General features: G+C 29.5%; 1 protein-coding gene across 1 annotated transcript; it reads right to left on the reverse strand.

Moving 5' to 3' along the window:
- Positions 1 to 4,932: 4,932 nt before the first annotated feature.
- Positions 4,933 to 21,694, reverse strand: LOC107442548 (sn-1-specific diacylglycerol lipase ABHD11). The gene is made up of 6 exons (XM_016056174.5): positions 21,535 to 21,694; positions 15,598 to 15,751; positions 11,908 to 12,081; positions 9,085 to 9,276; positions 6,311 to 6,510; positions 4,933 to 5,268 (listed from the first exon to the last, which is right to left on the reverse strand). Exons 1-6 carry the CDS (start codon positions 21,624 to 21,626, stop codon positions 5,139 to 5,141), a joined length of 942 nt encoding a protein of 313 aa, XP_015911660.3. The 5' UTR covers positions 21,627 to 21,694; the 3' UTR covers positions 4,933 to 5,138.
- Positions 21,695 to 25,994: the final 4,300 nt, after the last annotated feature.

Genomic DNA, 25,994 nt, shown 5'->3' on the forward strand with positions numbered 1-25,994 from the left:
CACGTGCCTAGGGCCTACGAAATTCAGGGTCCTACGAAAAACTTGGGAGAAAAAAAAATTTTGACAAAAATAATTTAGCTTTAAAAACAACAAGTGTATTTTGCACAAAATTATGAAGATACAAATAAAAATATAATATTTTTCGGTAATAAATTATTTTGCAGAATCTTATGATCTAATATATAACTTTTTTGCGATTTTTGGATTCAACGAAATCTTGTATTATGCTGTCGAATTCCAAACTACGCAAAATGTCGTATTCAATAGACATAAGTGCAAGCGATGCCTAACGATCTTGATTCATTGTTGAACGCAAATAATTTTTTATCAATTTTAATCTGGAGAAAGATCTTTCTCCTTCTGCATTTGATCCAAGAATTGACAAATATATTCTTAATGCAATGTGAACGTTAGGAAAATTAGGAGTTTATTTTTAATTTGAGCCTTCAACATTTCTTGTGCAGATTTATGTTCATACAAATTTGAAAATAGTAAAAATTCATCTACAAAGTTTTCTTCTAAATCGGATGAGTAAATTTTCACCAAATTTTGCGCTTTTAGTTTAATCTCAGATTCTGACAAATTTTTGTGAACAAGAAAACCGAAATTATCGTACAAATCACTGTAAGCTTTACGCCTTTTAGTCATTTCTGAAATTAATACATCTAAAATGGCGTAATACTTCACGGTGAAGTGTTTACATAGTTATCGATCGAACTAATCATAACGGTATTATCGATATCAACTGCAATACCGGCAGTATGTCGGTATTGCAGATAAGGTTCGATAAACAAATTTGTAAATTAAAATCCATTATAATAAAAGTGTAAAAAAAAATATGCAAGAAAATTTTAGCATATATTTTGAAAAGAGGGGAGGAGTGGGGGAAGGAGGTGAGGGCCCAATAACGGCTATGCCTAGGGCCTACGAAAGGTATAATCCGGCTCTGGGTAATTTACAAAAGTAAAATGAATTTACTAAAAAGCATTTAAAAGTTACGATATTTTTTGGAAACTCATTGTCATTCACAACAACTATTTCATTCAGCATGTTTAATGACTCTAGATTTAATTTTTCTGAGTTTCAAAGCGAAGCGAGTCACGTGATTTGTTTTTCCAGAAGATAACCGATTAATAGTGGTTGAAGATTTTTTCCCCCATCATACTCTCCGTATATTTTTCCATATAAATCTTTGCGATTTCACGAGTTTACGATTTGAAGCATGGACAAATCAAGAATCCAAATCTAAAGTTAAAGCGTTTTTAACAACAACGAAAAATGTCTTCCTTGAAAAAGGTAAAGAAACTGCAAACTTTCAGAATCATCTTATAATGGGAAGGGGAAAATTTAAAAAAATTTATATATATTTCTGTGAGGAAAAAAGTAGCGCATTTTTAAGATTTGTAGCACTCGAAAAATAATAAGTAGCCCAAAAAGTAGCGGGTAGCCCAAATTCGATTTTCAGTAGCGGGGACTTTTAAAAGTAGCCCAATCCGCTACTTGTAGCCCAATCTGGCAACACTGAAGAGAAAAGCTATGTATCCTTACAGATGCGCACACTGCGCCATCTATCGCAAGATAAAAATTTAATTTAATGGAAGGAAGATGTAACAGATACTTTAAATAATGCAAAATTTTCTTCATTCGAATTTTCGGTTTTTATCTTACCTGTGCTGCAATATTACTCTAAATTTGATGTTGTACAATGCGCAAATGGAAAAACGACGAACCTTAATAACTTTAGGTCTAATAATTGGGTCTTCCCGTTCTGATTTCACTTAATTTTTGTATTTTGCCATATGAAATTATATTCTTTAAAATGATATGAAAAGGTTTATTCCTTAAAATTCAATTTTTTTTACTAATATTAATTAAAATAATAAAAATTGCTAAATATTTACTAAAAGTTACTTTTTGCATGAAATTACCTTTCGATAAATGAATTCTATAATTGCGGGCAAAATTTTTTCAATGCTCTTACAAAATTCTCCAAATATGACAAAATACGCAAAAAGTAGAATTAAAGTGCTCAAACTTTGGATTGTTCTCCTGATCCAACTATTGGGGACCATATTTCCCAGATTGCGACTACCCCCGATTGGGTCAGTCGTAAAAAACGTATGTTTAATCAGAGAAAATACGTTTTTGTGTCTGATTCCGTAACTTGAGATATTGTCTGCATCAATTAATTAGCATATTTCAGGTCACTCCTTCGAACCATGAAGATTGAGTTTCAGAAAAATGAAGATTCGATCATTAGATCAAAAGTTATTCAGGGTGGTCCGTTTTTTATTTTGCGCTCTGTACAACCCTGTGTAAAGTATAAAGGTAAATTTCATTTTTAGTTAATACCAAATAGCCCTTTCATATACGATTTATGTATACTTATGCTAAGTATAAATCATATACTTTCATAAATTAAATGTTTTAATCTAACCATTTAACGTCTGAAACGATTAAACCAAGCTCCGAAAACACCAATGTAGGCGTGTTTTGCATATCGCCAATAAAGTATTTAAAATCCAGGACGAGTAGTTGTTGAGTTTGTTGTTGTCTTCTACGCTGCTATACAATGTCTTCTGAATAAAAGTTCGCAGTTAAATTATGTATATCTGTTTCTAGATGTATAATAAAGATATTTTAATTTTTAAATGTCTGTAAACTGTCTAAAATAATTTTATTATGTACAGTACCTTTCGCTTGGGTTTTCTTAAATCTAATTCAAAATTGTCTTAATATTCTCTTTATGCTACGGATATGTTTAATTTACAAATCATAATAAAAATAACTTTATTCACTTCTACGTGTGTCTGTAATTAGAACTTTTGGTGTTACTGAACACGAAAAACGATGGCAGTACTTTACCTGTAAAAAATTTCGCATCAAATTACGGCAAAAAATACCGGGACTCGAGGTACTAGTACTTTTCAATCTATTCTCACCGGAAATTTTAAAATCTATCTCTTAAAATCTATTTTTACCGGACAATGTTACGGAACGGAAATCTGATGTATTGTAAGTTAAACAGTAGTAATTACCGAAAAATCACTGAAAGACTCAAATCAAATAAATACTCCAATTTACGGTAAAATGGATTTCATGAATGATGCACCCAAATAACCGTTTTACTATTACTACGATTACCGGGTAATTTTACTATTACCGTATAATATATCACTACCGGATAGTGTTACCATTTTTACCGGACATTGTTCCGGAACATCAATCTGCTATACTGTTAATTAAACAGGAATAATTACCGAAAAATCTCTGAAACACTCTAATCAAATTAATACTCCTATCCATTTTACAGTAAAATGGATATTATGAATATATCACACAAAGTGCCGGTATACTGTCACTTCGGATATAAAGTATACTTTACTATAAAATATACTTTATATAGTAATTTCTTCCGGAATTGAGTACTGCAAGGAAAATAAAAGAATATTCTCCTGGTGTAATGAAGCTCTAAGAACCAAGAATTATAAAGGTTGCTTTTCTTCACCACTTAGGTATAAAGAAGTTACCACCAATTTTGCTGTTATAATGCACAGAAAATTTATTACAGTGCATTTATATTTTTTAGTGAACTAAGAGGCTTCAACCCTTCTCATTCCGCCACTCTTTTTTCATAGTTTTTTTAAATATTTAACTTTTTTTAAATTTTTTTTTAAAATTTTTTACATAATTATTTTATTTTATGTAAGCACATTTCCTAAATATGTTAATCTTAACGAACAGATTGATTTCCAGGATTTGAAAAATAATTGACTGCGTCTGGTAAAAAAATTAAAATAGAATGCGTAATACAATTAAAATGAAAAAATGTAGAAAAAATATTACTCTTCGACAATTTATAACGATAACCTTATGTCGTTATATGAATTAAAATTAGAAGCCGTTTTTGTATTTCTTGAACTCTTTAATTAATTTTTTTAATACATATTTTCGAAATTTCTTTTAATAAACACTGCTATGATGAGATCTGTTATTTCTCTCTCGTACTTTTTGTTTATTTATTTCTTTTTTTACTTTCGAAATCAAATCAAGACCAAGTTTGCGAATCAAGAATTCGAGATAATTAAAAATGTCTTCAACGAGGAATAAAATAATCATTAATATAAGGCAAACAAGAAAAAAAAAATTCAAGAGAAACATCTTAAAATTGCAATCTCCCTCTCCCTGATGTCTCACCATCATTCAATTTATGGAAATATATGTATCCAATATTTGCAATTTCTTAAGCACTAGAATTTTTAAAAAAAGAAGACATAATTTAAAACTGAAATAGATATATATACTTAATACTTATTTTTTTAAGTTATAAATTTCCATCTTTGCTTTTGGAAGCTAATTGCATAGTTTTTGCTTTATGTGCTGTTTAAATAGGTTATTTTAACTATTCCGTGAATTACTTAACGTATAACTAATACCAAATCACGTAGTAACTATACTCTGTTGCAAGCTAAGAAAAAACCATCACCCCAATGGAGAGAGCCTATTTGCATCTAAAGTGCACGCTAAATGGATTCCAAGCTCCAATCAACATCGCCAACTCTTGAAATGACGTAGCACGGCTTTCTTTTCGCTTATAAAAAATAGCACGAATTAAATTTCTGTCCGATGAATCAACTTTTAAAAGCTTTTATATTGTTTTGAAAGCAAACTTATATAATGTGTTAGATTTTTGATAGATTTGATTTGGCTATATGATTACTTAAATCCTATACCGCAATGTTCTTTTCTTAACTTGCAACGGAGTTTAGTATTTTAAGCGATTCGAAAGAAACTACGAATTCAGTTTGCGGAGTGGTGAGCAAAAGTGTACAGAGTGTGATAGCTCTCTATTCATTGGAGACTGCAGTATAAAAAAAATCAACTGCATCAGACTACCAAAAAGTAAATTGAAAATAATAAAGATGCTCCAAATTATTCAGTAAGTTTAATCATTTTGAAACATTTAGTATCACAATTATTTTTAAGACACTCTCAACGTGCTCAAATCATTTTTGAAGCTTTTATTATCACAAGTATTTTAAAACACTTTCAACAAACTCAATCGTTTTGAAGCATTTAGTATCACAAATATTTTCAAAACACTCTCAACGAACTGAATCGTTATGCAGCATTTATTATCACAGATATTTTAAAACACTTGCAACAAACTCGTCAGGGAATTCAATATGAACACTATGATCAGCACCTGGAATACCAATTAGTTCAGCGTTCGGAAAATGCTTTCGGATTGATTCTTCCTCATTGTATCTAGAATGAAGAAAAAAAAATTGCTAATCATAACATATTATATTGAATCGACTCATTAACATAACTAAAACAAATGTCACAATTAGTAAATGTTAAATATTTCATAATTTTCAAACATAAAATTTATGCAAAGGATTTTATTTTTTTCGTTTCAACCTATATTTCCGATTTAAGGTAGCCAATCGGCATAATTATTTTAGATACGATACAGTGTGTCACAACTGTTTAAAACATTTAGAACTATTCTAAAATTTTAAAACAATCAGATTTTGCTCCGATCACTTTATTGTTAGTGATAAAAAGATATAAGAAGATACGAAGTAGAAAACAAACCAATGCTATAAAAAAAAACAACCTCACACAGATAAAAATTAAAATTTTACTTAACCTCCAAAAATATACTCAGAAGATAGAGACAGATTTTTAACGAATTATTAGAAATTAGAGTATTTTGTTACATGTTTGCCTACAATTATGAATTTTTGAGGTTACTTTTAAATTTAGTTCCTATTGTCAAAGCAATTTATGCATGAACTGAATTTCATAAAAGATATATATACTCACCAAGTTTCTGGTAGATACTACAATTTTTGAAAGCGTGCCCCCTTGTTCAACTAGCAAACATTCTAATGCTATTCCAGTTTCCTCCATATGTTTAATAACATGTTTTATCCACTCTCTGTCCTCAACACTAATGCTCTCGCGCTACTGTTTTCATGAGAAATTCATATAATCTTCAGTTTTATTTAAATAAACTTCAATGTGTATTAATTCAGTAAGGAGCTACAGCTGTAGCTCCTTACTGAATATAAATTGTGTTTGAAAATCTGAAACAAAAATTTCTTTCTAAACCATTTCACCATTCCGTCACATTTCTCACATATGAGTAATAAAAATAATTTTTAACCTTTTTCAATACGCAAAAAGCTTTTTTACACATTTATTTTTAACAATAAACTAACGAATGTTTTTTTTTCATCATTGGGGTGCTAGATTAATTTTTATCAACAATTCACAGAAACGAAAAGCAACATATACTTACACGGCAAACATGGATAATGGGCCATATATAAAGTATGCTGGGCCATCATAATGACCTTCGGGTTCGCTGGCTAATGTGTCATAGTCTTTAAGAGCTCGTGCAATAACATCAAAGTTGTAATTGACCTCAAAACTTCCATCCGGGTTTCTCCTGAAACTTGCTCTAGATTTACGGATGTCATCCAGTTTTGAATATAACGGCTGAAATGTTAAATTTATAAATGAAGTTCAAGGAGATAAAAAGTAATAAACCACATTTTATATAGATTTCGTCTTTCTATTGCGCATAGTTATATCCAACAATCTACAGCAGTGGTGCAAATCTCCATGAAGAGTTGGTGATACAAAACTAATTCACTTTCAATAGAAATCACACAAGAGTTTATAAATATACAATCTGAAACAAAATAATTTTTCTACTTTGATGATCATACGATAGTGTAAATACGATCATAAAATAAATACGATAGCTAAATTCGCTTTTTTTTAAATCTGTTTTTATAAAAACACATTAATTGCAAAAAAATAAAAAATAGAGAGGGGTATAATTTTGGGAAATTTTGCATTATTTCGTACTCTTATGAACATATCAAAGTCTAGCTTCTGTTGTTTTCCCATTTTCGCACATTTAATATACTCCTTAAATATCTCCCAAAACCCAATATTCTAATGCCACTTACCAACTACTAGCAAATGTGCTTGGTGAATTCCAGCAAATTTAAGGTAAAAGGTGTATTTCCTGTTTTTTCAGTGGCGCCATCTATGGCCACGAATAAAGCTTTAGCCATACACACGTCAGTTTTACAGTTAGCCAGTCCTATTATACTCCATTCACTTATCCACAGAACATCCATTTGATCTGAACCAGAAATTAATCTATCGCCAACTCAGTACCCCCAGAAGTATTGATTTGTTATGAGCATATTGATTTGTTATCAGCATTTGTTACATGTACCGATCACCATTTAATACACAGGAATTTTTCAGCCAGTGGGATTCGAGCTTCCGTTCTCACGAACACGAGCCCAACCAGGCTAAATTTGTACATTTCTGACCTATTTAAGTTGCACCAATTACCATAATACTAGTTATGCCTAGTACCAAAATCAACAGCTACTTTTCAACTGTAAAGACCTTGTCGCTTTTAATGCAAACAAACTTGGAGATTTTTTGATCTCTTAGTCATCGTCAAACATAATCACATTCCTCGATGATATTCGCATGCTCTAATCATTATTAAAATACTTGAAAATGATCTAATTTTTGAAATATTCCCAAACTAAAGCAAAAAATCATTTAAGTTTATTTTTCGAGCATGCAAAGCAATGTCTATGATTGCCGATTAATAGGAACAAGCACCGATCGTTTTGGTGTAACTTTTATGCTTCAAAAATTTCGATAGGAATGATCTGAAGAGTTCATCTGATTAACTTCTTCAGAACAAAAGCACTGAATTTCACTTCTTTTCGCATTCAATTATAAAATTAATAATGTATTCTTAAAGGGTGTAAACTGAAATAAATTTGAAAAGTATATTTTATTTTTTGCAATTTTTTTTTAAATTTCAGTCTAAAAATTTAAAAAAAAAACGTTACCTCTTTTTTATTATCTCTTTTTCAGCATAGACTTTTGTTGCGTTTTTAATTTTTCCGAAAAAATTTGAATAGGGCGTTTTACTATGCCCTTTTTATTTTTTAAGAATATTAAAAAATACAAAACAGTTTGGGACTTTTCAACAATATAATTTATATACGAAATGCCCTATTTTACGAAATCTACGAAAAATGTCGTCTCCCTAGATAAAATGTTTTAAAATTTGTAAACAATTGATACTTTCTAAAATAGATAAAATTAATTTTAAACTAAAAAATACTTTTGGAAAGTTTTTTTTCCCATGTGGCCTTTTATAGGGTGTTTTGATTTTAAAAAAAATAATGCAGGTATAGTACAAGAAAGCAGTTCATTATCTAGTTAATAACGAAATGTATTCTAAATAATATTTTTCCACGCATATTCGTTACATAATATTAAATTAAATTATATCTCTTAACATAATAATAATATATCTCACTTGCAAGAGCGAATAATACTATGAAACAGTGCATAAGAGAAAACGAAATTACTTCTAAATAAAAACATAAAAAGGACAAAAAAGAACTTTATCATACTTCCGTTTCACAGAAAAAAATTTGAATGAAAAATGAAAGGAAATACTATAGTATATTATATCGCATAACATAATAATAATGTATTTCACTTGCAAGTACGAATAATATGAAACAATATGTAAAAGAAAATGAAATTACCTTTGAAAAAAAAACATGAAAAGGAAAAAAAAAAAACTTTATCATATTTCCTTTTCACAGAATAAATTTTGAGCGAAATATGAAAGAAAATAAGTAAATACAACAGTAAATTACATCTCATAATATTATATTTATATATCACTTACAAGTACGATACATGTAAGAGAAATATAAAATGAAAATACGAAACAATATATTAGAGAAAATGTAATTTCCATTGAAAAAAACGTAAAAAAGGAGAAGGACAAACTTTATCATCCTCCGTTTCATAAAACAAATTTTTAGCGAAATATGAAAGGAAAATCACAGAAGCAGTTTGTATATCAAATATATGTTCAGGAAATATAGCGCAAATAACAAGTTAAATCATAACTACAAATGAAGACAAAAAAAAAAATTTAAAAACTGAAATAAAAGAATTTAAACAAAAGCATGTTTATTATTATTGTTTAAACCATAGTAGACTTACACTGTCCATTGGAATCTTTTCGATAATAAAATTATTTGAAAATTCCATTGCGTCTTTTTCACTTAATCCTTTTGGCATGTGTTGAGTACTTTCTTTTCTCATGCATAGAAGAGGTAAACCCGCATCTGTGAATGCTCTTGGAAATCTCTTAACATACATATCCTCCACAAAAATCTTCTCTATTCTCTCAGGCTGAAATGATGAAATTAAATCGTCAAGTATTTTTATACGATAAGTCCTAAAGCAGTAACAGATTAGAGTAAGAAAATTGTTGGTTCAGATATCAAAGACAAAACTCAGAATGCCTCACTAATACACCGTTAGAATTTTTGGAACTTATTTAACCATAATATCGTTCGTATTTTCTGTAATCTTAATATAGGACTAAGCCATGAAAACAATATATAATTTTTTAAACTTGATTATACAAAGACAACGATTGCTGTGAATTTGCATAGTTCAAGATACTGATATTAGAATTAAACTTGGTACCAATTTTTCTAAGAGTACAGAGGTACAAAAATTGAAAATAAACAATGAAAAATGTAGTGCGGCTTTCAGGAGAACTTCTCCAGACACCCGTCTTACGTCGTGGCGGGTACTATGGCTACGAGGAAAGGTCACTTCGAATAGGGTTATGGGGTGAATCGTTTTGTCTTTATCTAAGCGTAGGTCCTCATGAGTTAAGCAATCCACACATTCTTTCCTCCATCCCCCCCCCCATTAGAAATGTGCTCTCGCTTATTACCATACCAGCAGACAGCCCCAGACTGTCAGTCTGGAGGAGTTCTCCTCAAAGCCGCACTTTTTTTAAATACGTTCTTCTTTGTTGTTTTGTTTTTAATATATATTTTTACAGATGGTTGTTAATGGTAAGGTAAGTGAACAATACAATTAAATACATTCATGCAAATTTCATGCAAAAATCATCATTTGACGTAAATTGGTGCAATATTAATCGAACTGCATTATGACAATTTGAAGTTTTAAAAGAAAACTAAAATTACAAGCATCATTCAGTTATCTTAAATTGTTTTATCACAGGAACGATACAACCGATTGACTTCGAAGTTTTACTTCAATATTAAAAGTCTTACAGATAAATTTGTGTCCTTTACCTTCCGATACACGCCTGGCATCATAGATTTATCTATTTAACTCACTGGCATAGAGGCCCATACAAAATAATAAGCAGCCCTAATAATGAAAAAACCAAAAAAGTAAACTGCCCTAAGACAAAAAATTTGTCAGTGACTTCAAATAAAGTAAAAGAATTGTACACAAAATCATCAAAACACCCAAATCTTTTATTTAAATCAGTGATAGTTGGATTTTTATCGTTTTTAGGCTTCGGTGATTAAGACATCTCAATAATTTTAATCATAGTTTATACCAAAAATATGCGAGAAAGACCTTTTTGCACTCTAAATTCCAACGAACTCATAAGAATTGTTCATCTTCAAAAATATATACTCATTTTGTTTTTCCAAAGTAATACGAAATGTAAAATTGTTTTTAAGTGATTGTGATTGTTTCATCTATTTTAAACTGATGACTGTTCTATCTGAATACGTAAGATAATAATACTTATTGAACATGTACATGTTATGTATCGATACTACGCTGTAAAAAATACCAGTTTATTCCAGACATTCTTCACATATTTGACGGTTTAAAACTGTTTCATTGGGAAAACTGTTTTTCACCTTAGTAATAAACGTCAGTACGCATTCTAGTTTTAGCTTACCGTACGAAACTTTACCTTTTCTGAAATCATTTTACCATTATTTTCTGTACTTGTTCTTACTTTTCAACAAGTATTTTATGGTTTTAAACATTGCGTAAATAAAATAAAAAATTCGCCTTCATTATCTAATTGATACTCTACCTGATTATTATCTTTCTTTTGAAATAATTTTTTTTTGTTGCGTTAAGTTTCGAATAGCAACAAGGCGGCCCCTATAGTTTTAACCCCTTGCAATGCAGAAAACTTTCATCAAAAAATTTAACCAAGGGAATTGCGGTCATCGTATGCATATCCATAACAATGAGATTTGCTTTTTCCTAAGATTTTTTAAAAGGAAAAGTGGTTGGTTAAAAGCCACGTTGTTTAAGAGATAAGAACTATGAAAATTTTTGTCTTTTATATCACAGTAAAAAGTAAGTCGGGCAGTTTTCATCTCACAGCCCCTGAAAGAGTTAAACTTTTTTAAGAAACAATTTCAATAAGTAACACTTAAAAGATAAAGGTAGTTTCAAATTTTTCTTCATAGTAATACAATCCGTTTGCAATGGCTCAAGGGACAGAGCGTTTTCCTTTCACTGCGGTGATCTAGGTTTAAATACCAGTAATGACTTGGTGATACGAATTCTGCTCCTAGCTCGCCTTGACCACAGTGCTATCATAAAGTATCCTTATCAGGTGCGTGTAGAGATTTACTTTATAACTTTTACATAAAAAGCTTGTTTTGGTATGGTAAAGAATCATCCTGACTATGGAATTTTTACGAAGAAAACTTGTTCTTATATTTTTAAAAGACAGTTGCGACAAAGAATGTATAAGATTTTGTAGTATCTCGTAATTTTTACCCAAAATACTTCTCCTTATATGGTAAAACATCGTTGAGGCTACGGATCTGTTTCGTAAGTTTTACAGTTTTCCACAACCAATTCAGTTGAAAGTTTCAAATCGTAAATTTTAAGAGATTTTCTTACAGTGAAACAATATCTTTTGAAAATATCAATATATCATTAATTTTAAGTTAACAAAATAATGTTATGAAAATAACATGTTTTAAAAATACAGGAAAAGGAAATTCTCACTTTCTTCAGGGCTGCATGAATTGCCGTCACACCTCCCATGCTGTGTCCAACTAGAATAGTCTTTGAAATGTTCTTAGTGTCCATAAAGTGAAGGAGATCATGAATATTCAGATCAAAACTAAATTCATCGTTGTAATCGCTCTCTCCATGATTTCTTGCATCACAGGTGTACGCCTGAGAAGCAAAATAAAAACTTATATTAAATAAATTGTGTCATTTTAAATAAATAATCCCAAGAAACTGAAGCGGTAATATATTATCTGATTAAAAACTTTATTCGCTTCAAAAATATTTATATAAGAAATAGCAAGTTTACATATTTCAAGCGCTCCAAAACAGGCACCCATTTTCAAAACTCGTCAGGCGTATATGAGAAGAAACAAAAGTGTTTTTAAGTATAAAATGCAAAGATATTAACGGAGAATGAAAAAAAGAGCTGAGAAACAAAACTCGAAAAATCAGAGTGGTTGTTCTAGTTTTGTTTTTATATATTTTTGAAGAAAATGATGTTTTAATTCAGGTAATTAAAATCAGTTAGTAGTCATTTAAAGAAAAACTTAAAATGCTGTCCATCCATTCAAAACTTTTGAAACAATTTGTCAAATATTTTGAAAATAGCAGATATGTTAAAAAATAATTACTAATATGCTTTGAGTTAAATTAATGCTTAATTGGGTTATTACTCTTCAATTTAAAATATTTAACTACTTAACTATTCCATTTTCCCGCTATACCATAAATGAGCATAGTTTTCTTTAAAAAAAAAACATTGTATTCTAACCGAATATATTAATTCAAATCGGCAATCAAAACGATTACAAGTATACTTTATTAATTTCTGATAATTTTTAATTATTGCGAAAATTTGCCATTTTTACATAAAACTTTGAAGGTATAAAACGAAGAAAATAAAACGGAAACATTTTACAGGGGATAAAATGGAAGAAAGAAAACTATTTATATTTTGAATACTTAAATCTTTATTTCTTTTCAAAATTCAGCTTTAAAACGCGAGATAGACATTCTGTTATGAACAACTTATTGTCAGTCTTTATTTTACACTGCATGACAAAATTGATAAATAAGAAGTATTATTCACAAAGCATAATACATTGAACAAGTGAAATTCACCGTCTTAAATGAAGTTCAGAAAAACCTGTCCTTGAAATTGTTTTATAATCCTATCTCTCTTGGATTACTAGAGACATCTATTGGAAACACTGCAAAGTAAAAAATGTGAAAGATCCGGACAAATTAGCAGATTGTTTTTTTTCTTAAAAATACACTATTTGTGCGGTGTTAAGCGGTCAAAAAAAAAAGCTCATTTCGCGGAATTCGAATAAATCAATCACTCGACCAAACAGACATCATGATAAACTTTGATATCACTGGTCAAGTAATTAGTTTCTACTCAATATCCACGGCCTCTAGGGAGCAGTTTACCTAAACAAAACTTCATTGAAGTTGTTTCTTTATAGCAGTTGTGTATAATTTGTTCTTTTTTTGTTTGAATTTTATAAATTGCCATGATAATAATTAATAAGATTCTGACTCTGTGTCAGAAAAACTGAAATTCGTAAATTTTTTAACACATTTTTTCCCGTAATTTTTAAAGATTTATAATTTGTAAATTTAAAAATTTAAACAAAAAGAGAAAATAATTTATTATAGAAAATTAATTTTTTCTATTATTCTGAAATTCTAATACTTGAAATAAGAAAACACAATTTAAGTACTTACAAAAAATTAAGTAAATTAAATGAAATAAATAAATGAAATGAAATAAAGAACATTTTTGCAAGCTATCTAAGCTGTACAAAACATTAAACTTCATAAAAAGTACAATAAATTAGAAAATGTTTATAATTTCTGAGATAGAGTCTCATTATCGTTTGTTGGCGTTCAATTACTTAGTAATTAAAACATTTTAGCGGTTTTAATTTATCCGTAATGTAAATCCTAATTATTTTCATAATATGATTTTCTTTATATAATCAAGTCTTTCAAAATATGATTTTACTCATGTTACTCAAGTTAGAAGTTGCTTTGATATCTGGGCTGTGTACAAAAATACAAAAAAGGTCAGAAACTAGAAGAGCATTTCACAACATTTACTAAGATGTTAAGTTATAAATCAAGAATAATAAAAAAAGTTATTGATCTTTAAAAAATAATTTCATTTCTATAATGAGCATTTAGATGGAAACCTATTACCGTCAAGAAATCTGAAAAACAATTTCGAGGTTTTCATTTGCTTGTGTTGCAAAATTTGATTATTTGAATTTAATCTTAATTAAAATAAATTATTCTTATAACTTTCGTGAATATGATTGTACACCGATATTTAAATTGTGAGTTACTTTGATTTCTGGGTTGAATTAAAAATAAGAAGGGGATTCGTTGAATTCACAAAGATGATAAGCCATGGATGATAAAAAAAAAAATTAGTTATTAAAATATAATTCCTTTTAGATAATGAACATTTAGCTGGAATCTTATTACATATAAATGCTATCTGAAAAGCATTTTCGTGATTTTCCATAGTATGTAACGCAAAATTTTATAATTTAAATTTAATCTTGATTAAAATAGGCTATTTTTTTAGCTTTCATAAATATAATTGTACTTCGATACTTAAATTACGACTTACTTTGCTTTATGGGTTGAGTTAATAAGAAGAGCTTTTCGTTACATTCAGAAAGATGATACCCTATCTAATAAAAAAGGGTTGTTTTTAAAAAAATAATGTCATTGAGATAATGATGAACATTTAGCTGGAATCCTATTACAGCCAAGCGATTTGAAAAACATTTTCGCGGTTTTCCTCTGCGGGTAGCGCAAAATTTGATTATTTTAATTTAATCTTAATTAAAATAAATTGCTCCTATAACTTTCATAAATTCATATTTTTATAATTCATATTTTCATAACTGCTTTTTGCAACAGCTTTTCATGATTGTTAGATCAACTGTAGAATATTTTTAATCAGTCACCCTCTAAACTATTTCTTATAATGGAGAAAACGTCAGGTTAAAGATATACCACAGCTATAAGGAAATGAAAAGCATTTAATATGTATTTAACTAATAAGCAGTTACTCAAACGCTGTATTTTCTGGACAACAATAGAGAATTATTGATTGATTTTACTTTTGAATGGAAGGGATAGGGATTTTACTTTTGATGGACTGATTTTTCTTTCGGATGTAGAAAAATTCTTTGCTCAAAAAAATTCTCGCCACATTGGCAATTTTTAAATAAACAGTAATGATTTTTAAAATATTTAAATTATTTGCCCGTTCTAAAACTTAGATAATTCTTCACGGCAAAATTTCTTAGTTTAAAAAGCTATGAAATTTTGCAGCTATGAATTTTCACGTCAGAATTTCATAGGTTAAAAAACTATGAAAATATGAACTCTGTCTCAAGTGTAGCGCACTTAAACTAAGTGTTTTTTTTTTAAATATTTTTATTCGAAAAACATTTTTAAAATTCTAATAATATTGAAACATTCTAATAATATTGCTAGAAATCGATAATAAGATTAACACTAGTATATTTCCCATAGACGAATTATTAGATGTAATTTTTAAAACAAAATTTGTACTTTCATAAAAGATATTTGATTTCAAGCATACATCAATTGTTAAACTCAAACTTCTTTATTAACAAATATAGAATGAAACTTTACCGTTCTTTTGGTTTTATCTGCAATTCTTTGAGGTATATCATTCCAGTATTCTTTTGAAGCTGTGATCCCATGGAGGAAGATAATGGGGGACAATGTGCCATCTGCACCACTACTTGGCTCAAATACATTATAGGCAATATTTACAGGTTTAAAGCTAAACGAAAATCATGAAAATGTTTAGAAATCTATTCTTATACAACAACAAAAAACCTAAATCAAAAGGGTTGTGAAAGAAAAACATGTAATATGTTCTTTACCAGGGGTAGTTAAAATCGTGTAGTCTGTAGACTTAAACATTTCTGGCTCAATAATCTTGGAGTCACTAAGTCATACAGTCTACACTCTTTAACAAGATCTTCCATTAAAATGACCCTTCCGTTATAACAACTGATATATTGTTTATCTAAACTGAGAACTGCCTTAGCCATTCGTCTGGAACCATGGCTGTCACCCACTCGCATCGACCACAGTGCTGACATAAAATAGCCTCAGTGGTTATCAGTCATGGCTATTGATCATGGATTAGTGTCCTCGTTGACGTTATGTTAATTCGTGTTTTTCCTCTCCATGCAACGTAAATGCGGGTTAGTTTCTTCAAAAAGTCCTCCACAGAGGCAAATTTCTCCCAATACTTGATCCAGAAGTTCCCTTGTCTTTTGGATTGGGTTCAAAATCATAAGGCTTCGGAGTTGAACAGTGTTAGTAAACCCTAAATTGGGTCGGCTGTTCAACGACGGTTATAAAATAAAATAACCAACATAACTTTAAGTTATTTTAAAAATAAGTCTAATGTAACGTGGTGAGTTGGTAGTTTATTGCTCTTTCAGTAAGGGCTATTTAATTTAATTTGCACTAGGCTCAGAGTGGTAAATGTTTTTCATAAATAGTGTTATAAAAGGTTAACTGTAATAACCAGGAAAAAATTATAATTAGTCTGATTTGCAATGCGATCAAAGTAACGAAGGTTCATTTTAAATAGCTTTATGAGAGGTTAACTGCAATATACCTAAAAAAAATTCAATATGAAGTAGAGTTTCGCTCACTGTTTAATTATCCAAAGGGTAGTAAGTATATGTAATGATTATATAAAGGTATATAATGTAGTGATTTGTTATTCAAAATGTATTTATAATAAGCCTAAAAATATTCCGTTCAATAAGTCCTTAAAACTTTTTCAATTAGCCTGACACAATGCAAAATTCGGGTGGAAGTATCAAAGAACAGGATTTTTTTTAAAATTACAATACGACAGTCTGCTGATCTTTATGTATTGTGATTGAGCTTTTTTAATGAAATAAAAAAAATGTATTAAATTAATTTTTTTAACATCTATAAAAGCTATAAGTAAATCACATCATTAGAGTAAATAAAAATAAAAAAATAAAAGAAAACTTCTTACTCCTCCATGTCTTCGTCGGGAAATTTTCGCTTTTCGTGTATTTAACACTGCCACTAATTTCTATTTGTGTTATTGATAGAGAAGCTTTCTACCGACATGTGATTGTCTCGAGATAAAACAATAGATATCAAACGGGTTGATAAAAATTATCTTTAATCAAACTAACACATTGAATACAGCAGTCATGTAAATATTTTTACAGTGAACACAATAAGTTTGAAAAGTTAGTTTCTTATTAAATAAAATTATAATAATGCCAATTTTGAATTTCTCCAATTGTATAATCTATTCCAAGTTGCAATACAGTAAAAATTATTTATTTTTCTGAATGCAACATAGCGTTAAAAACATTCATCTAATTATGCATATAGTTTTGCAAAATTTATCTAAATTTAACGATTACACGGGAGAGCAATTATTTTTTTCAGTTGCATGAGTTTTTTCAACAGATCTTATATACTTTCATACAGCTGATTTCACATGATAAACTTTTAAAGAGCATCAATGAACTTTTTCCTTGTGTGCTTCTGAGCAGGTCATACTAGGAAACGTCCCCTAGCCGCGTACGACGATATTTCCGGGTAAGGGTTTCTTACTCAGTTTTAATCCTGATGAAGGGCTCTAACTCCCCTGGAAGTAGGTCCTAACATTTATGCCTCCTTCCATTACATATAACATTTTTAAACTTGTGCATTTTGACAAAAAATAAACTAAAAATGTTCTTTAAAAAAATTATGTACCTTTAGGAGCAAAATTAATTTTTTACCCAACTTAGGCAATATCAAGTATTTGTATATATGTAACAGTGTGTTGTCTTTCCAATAGTATCAAATATACCGCGTACAATGTCATACATTATTTTTCTTAATGTAGCATGAAGTTAAAAACTTTAATGTAACTATGCATATAGTTACGTGAAATTTATCTAGATGTTTCAATCACTTTATAGTTATATTATTTATTCAAAATAGGAATACATCAGTAATAAATTAAGAAGATTGAGATATTTTTAGCTGTCTTGAAAGTAATAGTGAAAGTGTCTTGAAAAATAATTTTATGAAAGTAGTGTCTTGAAAAATAATTATATCGGTGTTTATTTATAAATTATTAGCAATCCTTTAATTAAGAGTATTTTCCAGAAAGTTGATTTCATTATAACTTTCCTCATTATTATCCTCAATTTTTATTTTAATTTTAATTTTTAAGGGCATAAATCTAAAAGTGCTCATTATGCTATAAAGTAAACTATAAATGAGATATATTTTTTATATTATATTTTTCGTATAATAGTGATTAATTGATGTTTGTAATACAACGTATTAATACTAAATAATCATCAAGATTATCAAGCATTTAATTTTCGAACGAATGTTCAATATTCAGCATGTATTTATTGTATAGAGCAATTTAAATAAGTTTTTGTGAAACAGGTTAGTGAATGAAATTGAAATTGTAACGGAGAAAATTTATTAGATTTAAATTTTTCCCGATAGAGTCGAAAACGAAACCTCTAGAACCAAATTTAAGTTAAAACAATATAAATTTTGGTAACTTAGAATGGAGTTGATTTTTTTAATTGCGGTCTAACTTACTGTTTATCGCCAAGTAAAAAATAATTACTATTATTTAAGGGGTTTTGCGAACGTCATGAGAAGGGAGTGTCCCCTTAGTAATTCTTTAAAACTCTTATTATAAGAAGTAATCAGTAATATAGTAATTCTTTTGAGGAGGAGCTACTTAGTAATTCTCTTAACTCTCTCTAAAAGAGAAACTCCTCAGTAATTTTATAAAAATTTTACCTAAAATTGTAATAAATGAAAAATAATTAAATTAAACCTTAAATATGCCGAAAACCTCTTTGTAATTCTACAGGGAGGGAGCCTCACAGTCATTCACTAAACTTTTTCTGAGAAAAGAACATCTCAGTAATTCTCTGAATATTTCACTTTTGAAAGTAATAAGTAAAACATAATTAAAAAAATATTACAGATGAGAAAGTTGAGTAAGATCTGGTAGCTAAGATTCGAAGGCTAAGGAGCTAAATTGTTTGAACTAGAAAATGCCGTATTTAATCAAGATATTCATTGTTTAAATGTGTACGATATATAATTCCTGTAAAGTCAATGATGTGCTGTACCGTAGTGGACTGATCATTAAGGCACGATTCCCATCAGATCACAGAAGTCAAGCATCACTGGCTGCTGTCAGTGTGCGGGTGGGTGACTACTTGGATCAGTCTGCATAGGAGCCGCGGTTGAGCTATATCAGTCCTCTTTAAACTGTTCTAACGTAAAGTGCTCGACTTCGCGTGCAGGTCGTAGGGGTACCAAAGTGGGGGTGCCATCCCCTCTGCAGAGGATCAAAATTATGATGGCATGTCTTGGGATCATCCTCTGGGATGTTTCTCAAACCGTCACCAATAGCCCATTGTGCAGCTCTAGTGCGACGTAAATGAGCTACAGCAACAACAACAATGATGCAATACTTTTTTATCAATGATTTTTTTTATCTAGAAATAGTCAAATCCCCCGGTCTTACCACACTAAGGGGATAAAACCAGGTACCCATGTTAACTTCATTGAAAATGTAGAAATGCCAGAATTTCCGTGAAAAAGTTGGTAGGAGGTTCTATTATATATGACAATTTAAAGAAATTATGAATGTAATTTACAAGTGATGTAGTCAAGGCTATAATCAATGAGGGAGAAAAAGGAATAATTGTCCTCTACCCCGGGACTGCTGTAGTCCTGACTAAAATTCCTTACAAAAAATATAGAGCTTATTATTTTTTTAAGGAAATATACAAAATATAAAAATTAGCCTTTTTGAGTTTCGAAGAAGAGGCCCCGCAAAATTTTTATCCCGGAGATCCGTTAAACCTTTGTTCAGCCTTGGATCTAGTTGTCTTCTTCCTCTGCAGCATTTCAGCTTTCGTGGGCTCAGCATAGATATACATCGGGTACCGTGTCTATCTCCGAGAGCAGAGGTTATCGAAACGAGACAGAGCAGTGGGCGAGATTCTTACTATTCGATAGAATATAAATCTTTAGTAAAAGTAAAGTAATCTAGACTAAAAATAATTTTTATAATTCTTATGACCAATAAATAAGGATATCTTAAAAACAGGAGAACATTAGAGAGTTGACGTTGCAAAACAAACTTATCTACACAGATTCCATCTACTCAGAATCAACAACACCCCAATGTGGTCCCAATAAGTCCTTCTTCTCAACTAATGAAATGTGATTCTAAGTTTATCCGCTAGAACACAGAACTAATTTCCAAACACTCGAGTCCCGCAGTGGACTGACTGTTAAGACACGTTTCCCACCAAATCACCGAATTCAAGCATCACTGGCTGTGGTCAGTGTGCGGGTGGGTGACCACTTGGATTAGTCTGGGTAGGCACCGATGGTGTGCGGTATTGGTCCTCGTTGAACTGTTCTACCGTAAAGTGCTCGACTTCGCGTGCAAGTCGTCGGGCTACCGAAGCGGTGGTGCCATCCCCTGGCAGCGGATCGAAATTGTGATGGCATATATTCGGGTCATCCTCAGGGATGTTTCCCAAACCATCGCCAATAGCCCATTGTGCAGCTCTAGTGTCACGTAAATGAACTACAACAACGATAACAACCATACACTCAAAGTACCGGGTCAGATCCCACAACCCGGTTTTACCCCACTATCCTCTACCCAAAGCCAGTTAGTAATTATATAGGGAAGTAGCAATTTAAAAATTCTCAAAATTCTCTGAAGGAGGAGCTACATAACAATTTTGTAAGCTTAGCTCTAAACTATTCCCTAATCTCACTTAAAAAAAGTAACAAATAAAGCATTATTAAGAAACTTTTTGATTTACCCTTTGGTGATTCTATAGAGAAAGAGCACCATAGAAATTATTTAAAATCTCTAAAGAAGACGATCGTCAATAATTCTCAAAAATTTCCTTTTAGTGATAAATAAACCATTATTGAGGAAAGTTTCACGTATCTGAAGCCCTTTGGTAACTCTTTAGGGAGGGAGTTTATTTGTAATTCTCAATAATCACTCTCAGGAAAGATCCTCTCAGCAATTCTTTAAAATCTTCACTTAAAAAGCTTACAAATAAAAAATAATTAAAAGAAACCTTTCACGTACCGAAAGCTCCCTAAGTAATTTCTATTGGGGAGAAGGCTTTTAGAGGTTCTCTATACTTTTGAGAAAAATACCCCCAGAAATTCTCTAAAAATGTCACCTAAATAATAAATAAAATATGATTAATAGAGGTTTTATGTATCTGAAGTCTTTTAGTAATTCTTTAGGATGAAAACCCTAGAGTAATTTTCTAAATTTTCTATGAGAAAGGAGTCCTTCAGTAATTCTCTAAAAATTTATCTAAAATGTGTTAAAGTAATTACGAGAACTCCTTAGCGTATCAATAAGAGAGAAGATCCTTAATATTTCTTTCAACTCCCTCTAAGGGTGTAATCGTTTAGTAATTCTCTGAAAATATTACTACTAACGTAATAAGAATAATAATTTTGAAAATTTTTACGTACGTGAAGTTTGCTTTACGGTCAGATGATTTCAGTGAGTAGAGAGAGACTCCCACAAACCACAGAAAATCGAAAGCCTGTGAAAATCCAATCATATTGTAAGAAACATAACTATATAAAGGCGTTGTCTCTTCTCCGTAGTAAGCTGCTTCTTGGACTTTGAGAAACAGATTTGTTTACTTTTTTATCGTTTATTATTCAACCTTCAGGCTGTAGATAATAGTTTTCTTTTTCTAGTGAATTGTTTAAAACTGCCCATTAACTGAATATCTTTCAATGTTATAAATGTCTTCGATATTTTCAAAAATTTAAGAAATTGTGCTTGCTAGTAAAATGAAAGTAATGACTCCTCTAATACAACATATTTTAAAATTTAATGCAATAAAGCCAGGACTGTACACAAAGGCAAGTATTCCGGCAACAAAAGACCAGTTTTCCAGATGCAGTATGTTTTGTTATGGAAAATATCGTTGCAGCTTTTTGCGTAAAATCTTATTAAAAATATTAAAAGCCAGCTCCGTTTCTTATAGGAGCCGAATAAATACTTTAGGTCCCCGTGATTTCTAGATCCCTGGTTATAATTATTGAACAAATAGATCCAAGCTTTTGCCATAAAATTTCATAGATATTAATTTATTACGGAATTGTAATGGTATTGTATTTATCTGTCGCAACTTTGAAAAAAAAATAGCTCGTTACTGAATGAAAAAAAAAATCAATCAAATTAGGTCTTTTGATTACATTGAATACTAAGAATTTTTGCTTGTTGTGTGATTTGTTTATTTACTATTTTAAATTTTTTTTTTCAGTATTTGCTTAAAACTGATCACTTATTTTGCATCCTTCGCAATTCAGCTCAATTAAATTATATGAATAGTAAATTTCTTAATTCTAGCATATATTACATTTTTAATTACTCATGGAAGCAAAATTTTAATTTTTATTTAAAAAATACCAGTATTCTTTATTTTTTATTTTGTGACATATAGGGATTTATATTTGTGACATAGTGATATTGATATTGTATATATTCTTGGCTACTTTTTTATTTAAAAAAAATTAGCATAATTAGCATTTGATTGATTTCAATTTTATTTTTTACTCATTACTGAATTAAAAATAAAATTGAAATCAATCAAAATAGGTATATTGAAAAAAATTGAATATTAGGGATTTTTTTGTTATGTGTATTCATTTATTATTATTTTTTATATATTTTATTTTATTTTTTAATTTATTCATTTACTTTATTTACTTAATTATTTATTTATTTTATTTATTTTATTTATTTATTTTATTTATTTATTTTATTTATTTATTTTATTTATTTATTTTATTTATTTATTTTATTTATTTATTTTATTTATTTATTTTATTTATTTTATTTATTTATTTATTTATTTATTTTATTTATTTATTTTATTTATTTTTGCAATTGCTTAAAACTAATAACTAGTTAACTTGTTTCGCAATGCAGCTCAATTAAATTATTGGAATGGTAAATTTCTTAATTTTAGCCAATATCACTCTCTAAATTACTGATGGGAAAAAACTTTAATTTTTACTTATGACACATCAGTATTTTCTTTTTATCAATTTTTACACAGATTATGATTTACAAATAAAAATTTTAGTTTAGAGCTGTGGCTGTAAGAAAATAGTTTCGGAAAAAGGTTTTCTCTTAGCTTTTAACTTTCACGTTTAAACTTTAGTAACTAACTTATATACATTTAGTACATTGTACATAGCATAGCAATAGTAAATCTCAAATAATATCAAAATTGATCATTAAATTTATTTTATTTTAAACTCATACCCACAAAACTGACAACTGTTTTTTGCATCGATAAAACAGGTAAATTGTTTTTTTTATTTTAAACACATGTACTCTGACCAAATAATAAAAAAAATTATTTTAGTCATAAATTGCCAATGAAAATTTTTTTTGATTAAAATTAATTGTTGTTTCATATTTTTTTAATACTTTTCATAATTTAATTGCTGTTTTCATAAAATAAAATTCTTTCATAAAATGCATCAATATATTTAGAGTATTAGTTTTTCTGCCCGCAACTGAAGATTTTTATTTAATAATGGTAGTAGCCGAAAATTTGTTGACGCCAAAATAGTAGCAACTATAAATTTCAATTCTGAAGTGCTTTCGGAGATTTTACATAGTTTCAAGTTACAAGTTACTCTTTACAAATTTCATTTTAAATATTAAATTCTTTTGCTTGCAAATATTACAGACATGCTGATTATTTTCATGCTTATAGAATAAGTATAAATTTTATCAAATCTTCTATTGCGTGGCATAAACTAAAACATGTGCATACTCAAAGCATTTATTATGTAAGAATGATATGAATTTAAAACTTTATATCATGTATTTAATCTTTGCAAAAAATATCACTATCTGAGTCCTATATTTTATCAGATAAAAGTTTTAACAAAAAAAAATGCTTGACGGGATATGTTATTTTTGAAGATAAATGCCTATTAGTAATCTTGCCCTTTATCTTTTTTCCGCTACCTCATGAAATAGTTTCTGGTTTCAAATGCAACATCAAGAAACCAAAATAACTAAATAGTTACATCATATTTTTGAGTGCTTTGTTTAAAGATGATGATTAGATTATGAACAAAATAAAGTAAAAAGCAAAATATTCAGAGTCATAATTCTCGTTATCTCTTTCTCTCTCTCTCTCTCTTTTACATTTCCTGTAAAAAGAATTATCTCTATTTATTTGATAAGCAGCACCAAAAATTGTCAGCCATTAATATGTTTTTATAACTTGCATTTAAACAGAAGAATTTATAATACAAGAGGTGCTAGGTGCGGTTAAAAGTTAAAAACTATTACGGCCAGATTTTAAGAAATATCATTTTTATAAGAAAATACGTAGCTTTGATACCAAACAGTCTTCGGAAATTACATAATTTTAGCAGTTTAAAAATTGTTATCGTATAATATAATAACAAATGACAGTAAATGATAAAACGTATAATCAGATTTTTACTACTATAGTACAGTATTGATTTAACTTTTTATAATAGTCATGGTAAATCGAATACTAAAGGATTAACCAAGCATGTTTATTCCACCTAAAACAATTTGAGTGTTTAGTTTCATAAGCATGTTAACGAAATCATGTATCGAGCCTGCTACGAACAACGCCATCTAGCGATGCCTCACTGCATCTAAAGGAGTCGTTGCTTGCGCTATATTTGTGTTTTTAACCCTTTTTTTGCGTTGCGTTCTATCTAAGCCTTTCTAAAACTCTTATGCCTCCTTACATATGCATAATTTTTAATTTTCAAATACAGAAATATTTACGACAGAAAGTTAGTTATAGGTTATAGGTGTCACTAGGAAATTCTTGAACAAGGAAAGTAAGTAAATTTTCTCAACATACTAGAAGGAATTGGAATTTAATTGCAAAAGAGTTTTCAAGAAACTTATTCTATATTTTTGTTCTTCTTAGTTTTTTATTATTTTAATTTTGAAATATTATTGTGACTGATGCTTGCCTTAAAGAAATTTTATGTCAGGTTCAAGTTAACTTTAGTTTTAAATATCCCCTATTCGTTGTATCAATTCGTTTTCTTTTCGATTTGGCATCCAATCATTTATGGCTGGATCCATATTTAGCTAAATAGAATGATAGAAATGGTAACAATACATACTCTTACACGTTTGGTTGCATTTGGATATCACATGACTTTTCCCGGATTTTGGAAATGTGTTATGAAATTCCGTAATTCTATTTGTCTATACCAGCTGGCTTTTATACAAAAAAAAATGACGGCAATTTTAATTTATTTCATAACCATCGTTGAACAGCGAACCCAAATTTGGGTTTACGACTACTAGTGTTCAACTCCGTAGCCTCGTAATTTTGAACCAATCAAGAAGACAAGGAAACTCCTGGATCAGTATCCCTAGAGATATAATTTGTCATGTGAACATGGAAGCCTTTTTGACTCGAAAGATTTAGCGTGCTTCAGTCACCATTTACTGCACGGGGAATCTTCACCTGACTGGGATCGAACCCACGACCTCTTGGAGATGGACTTAGTGCCCAACCAACCAGGCTATCCCAGCTCAATCACGGCTATTGACATGGCCGACAGAAGTTACGTGAAATAGTGATTGAGTCACCATTAAATTTAAAGTCTGATAAAATCCTTTTTCAAATTGCTCCACCTAGGAATTTTTTCTTTCTAATCCGCAGCTTCTCTATGCTAAGAATATCAGATTGACATTTTTTTAAAAAGTATTTAAGCATTCTAAAATATTTTTAGAAAAACTCAAATCTTCATACATTAGGGATATGGAGGTAAAATGTAACAAATTTGGTTACTTAAACTGCAAACTAATTTAGAAATTTAATGTAAATTTCATTAATTAGCTTATTTAAATTTTTTTTATTCATTTGTTTTTAGATATTTAATATTATTAT

This window comes from Parasteatoda tepidariorum, chromosome 2 (assembly GCF_982258835.1).
Source record: "Parasteatoda tepidariorum strain Cologne lab strain chromosome 2, Ptep-v5.0, whole genome shotgun sequence".
Lineage (NCBI taxonomy): Eukaryota > Metazoa > Arthropoda > Arachnida > Araneae > Theridiidae > Parasteatoda > Parasteatoda tepidariorum.

What these genes read in the sequence shown, in the direction of transcription:
- LOC107442548 (XM_016056174.5), bottom strand. Translation starts at nt 21,626, where the DNA reads ATGATTGGATTTTCACAGGCTTTCGATTTTCTGTGGTTTGTGGGAGTC. An exon ending in AAAAGATTCCAATGGACAGT is followed by an intron (nt 6,511 to 9,084) that starts GTAAGTCTACTA and finishes TTAACATTTCAG; the next exon opens with CCGTTATATTCAAAACTGGA. An exon ending in CCATTATCCATGTTTGCCGT is followed by an intron (nt 5,269 to 6,310) that starts GTAAGTATATGT and finishes TCTTCATTCTAG; the next exon opens with ATACAATGAGGAAGAATCAA.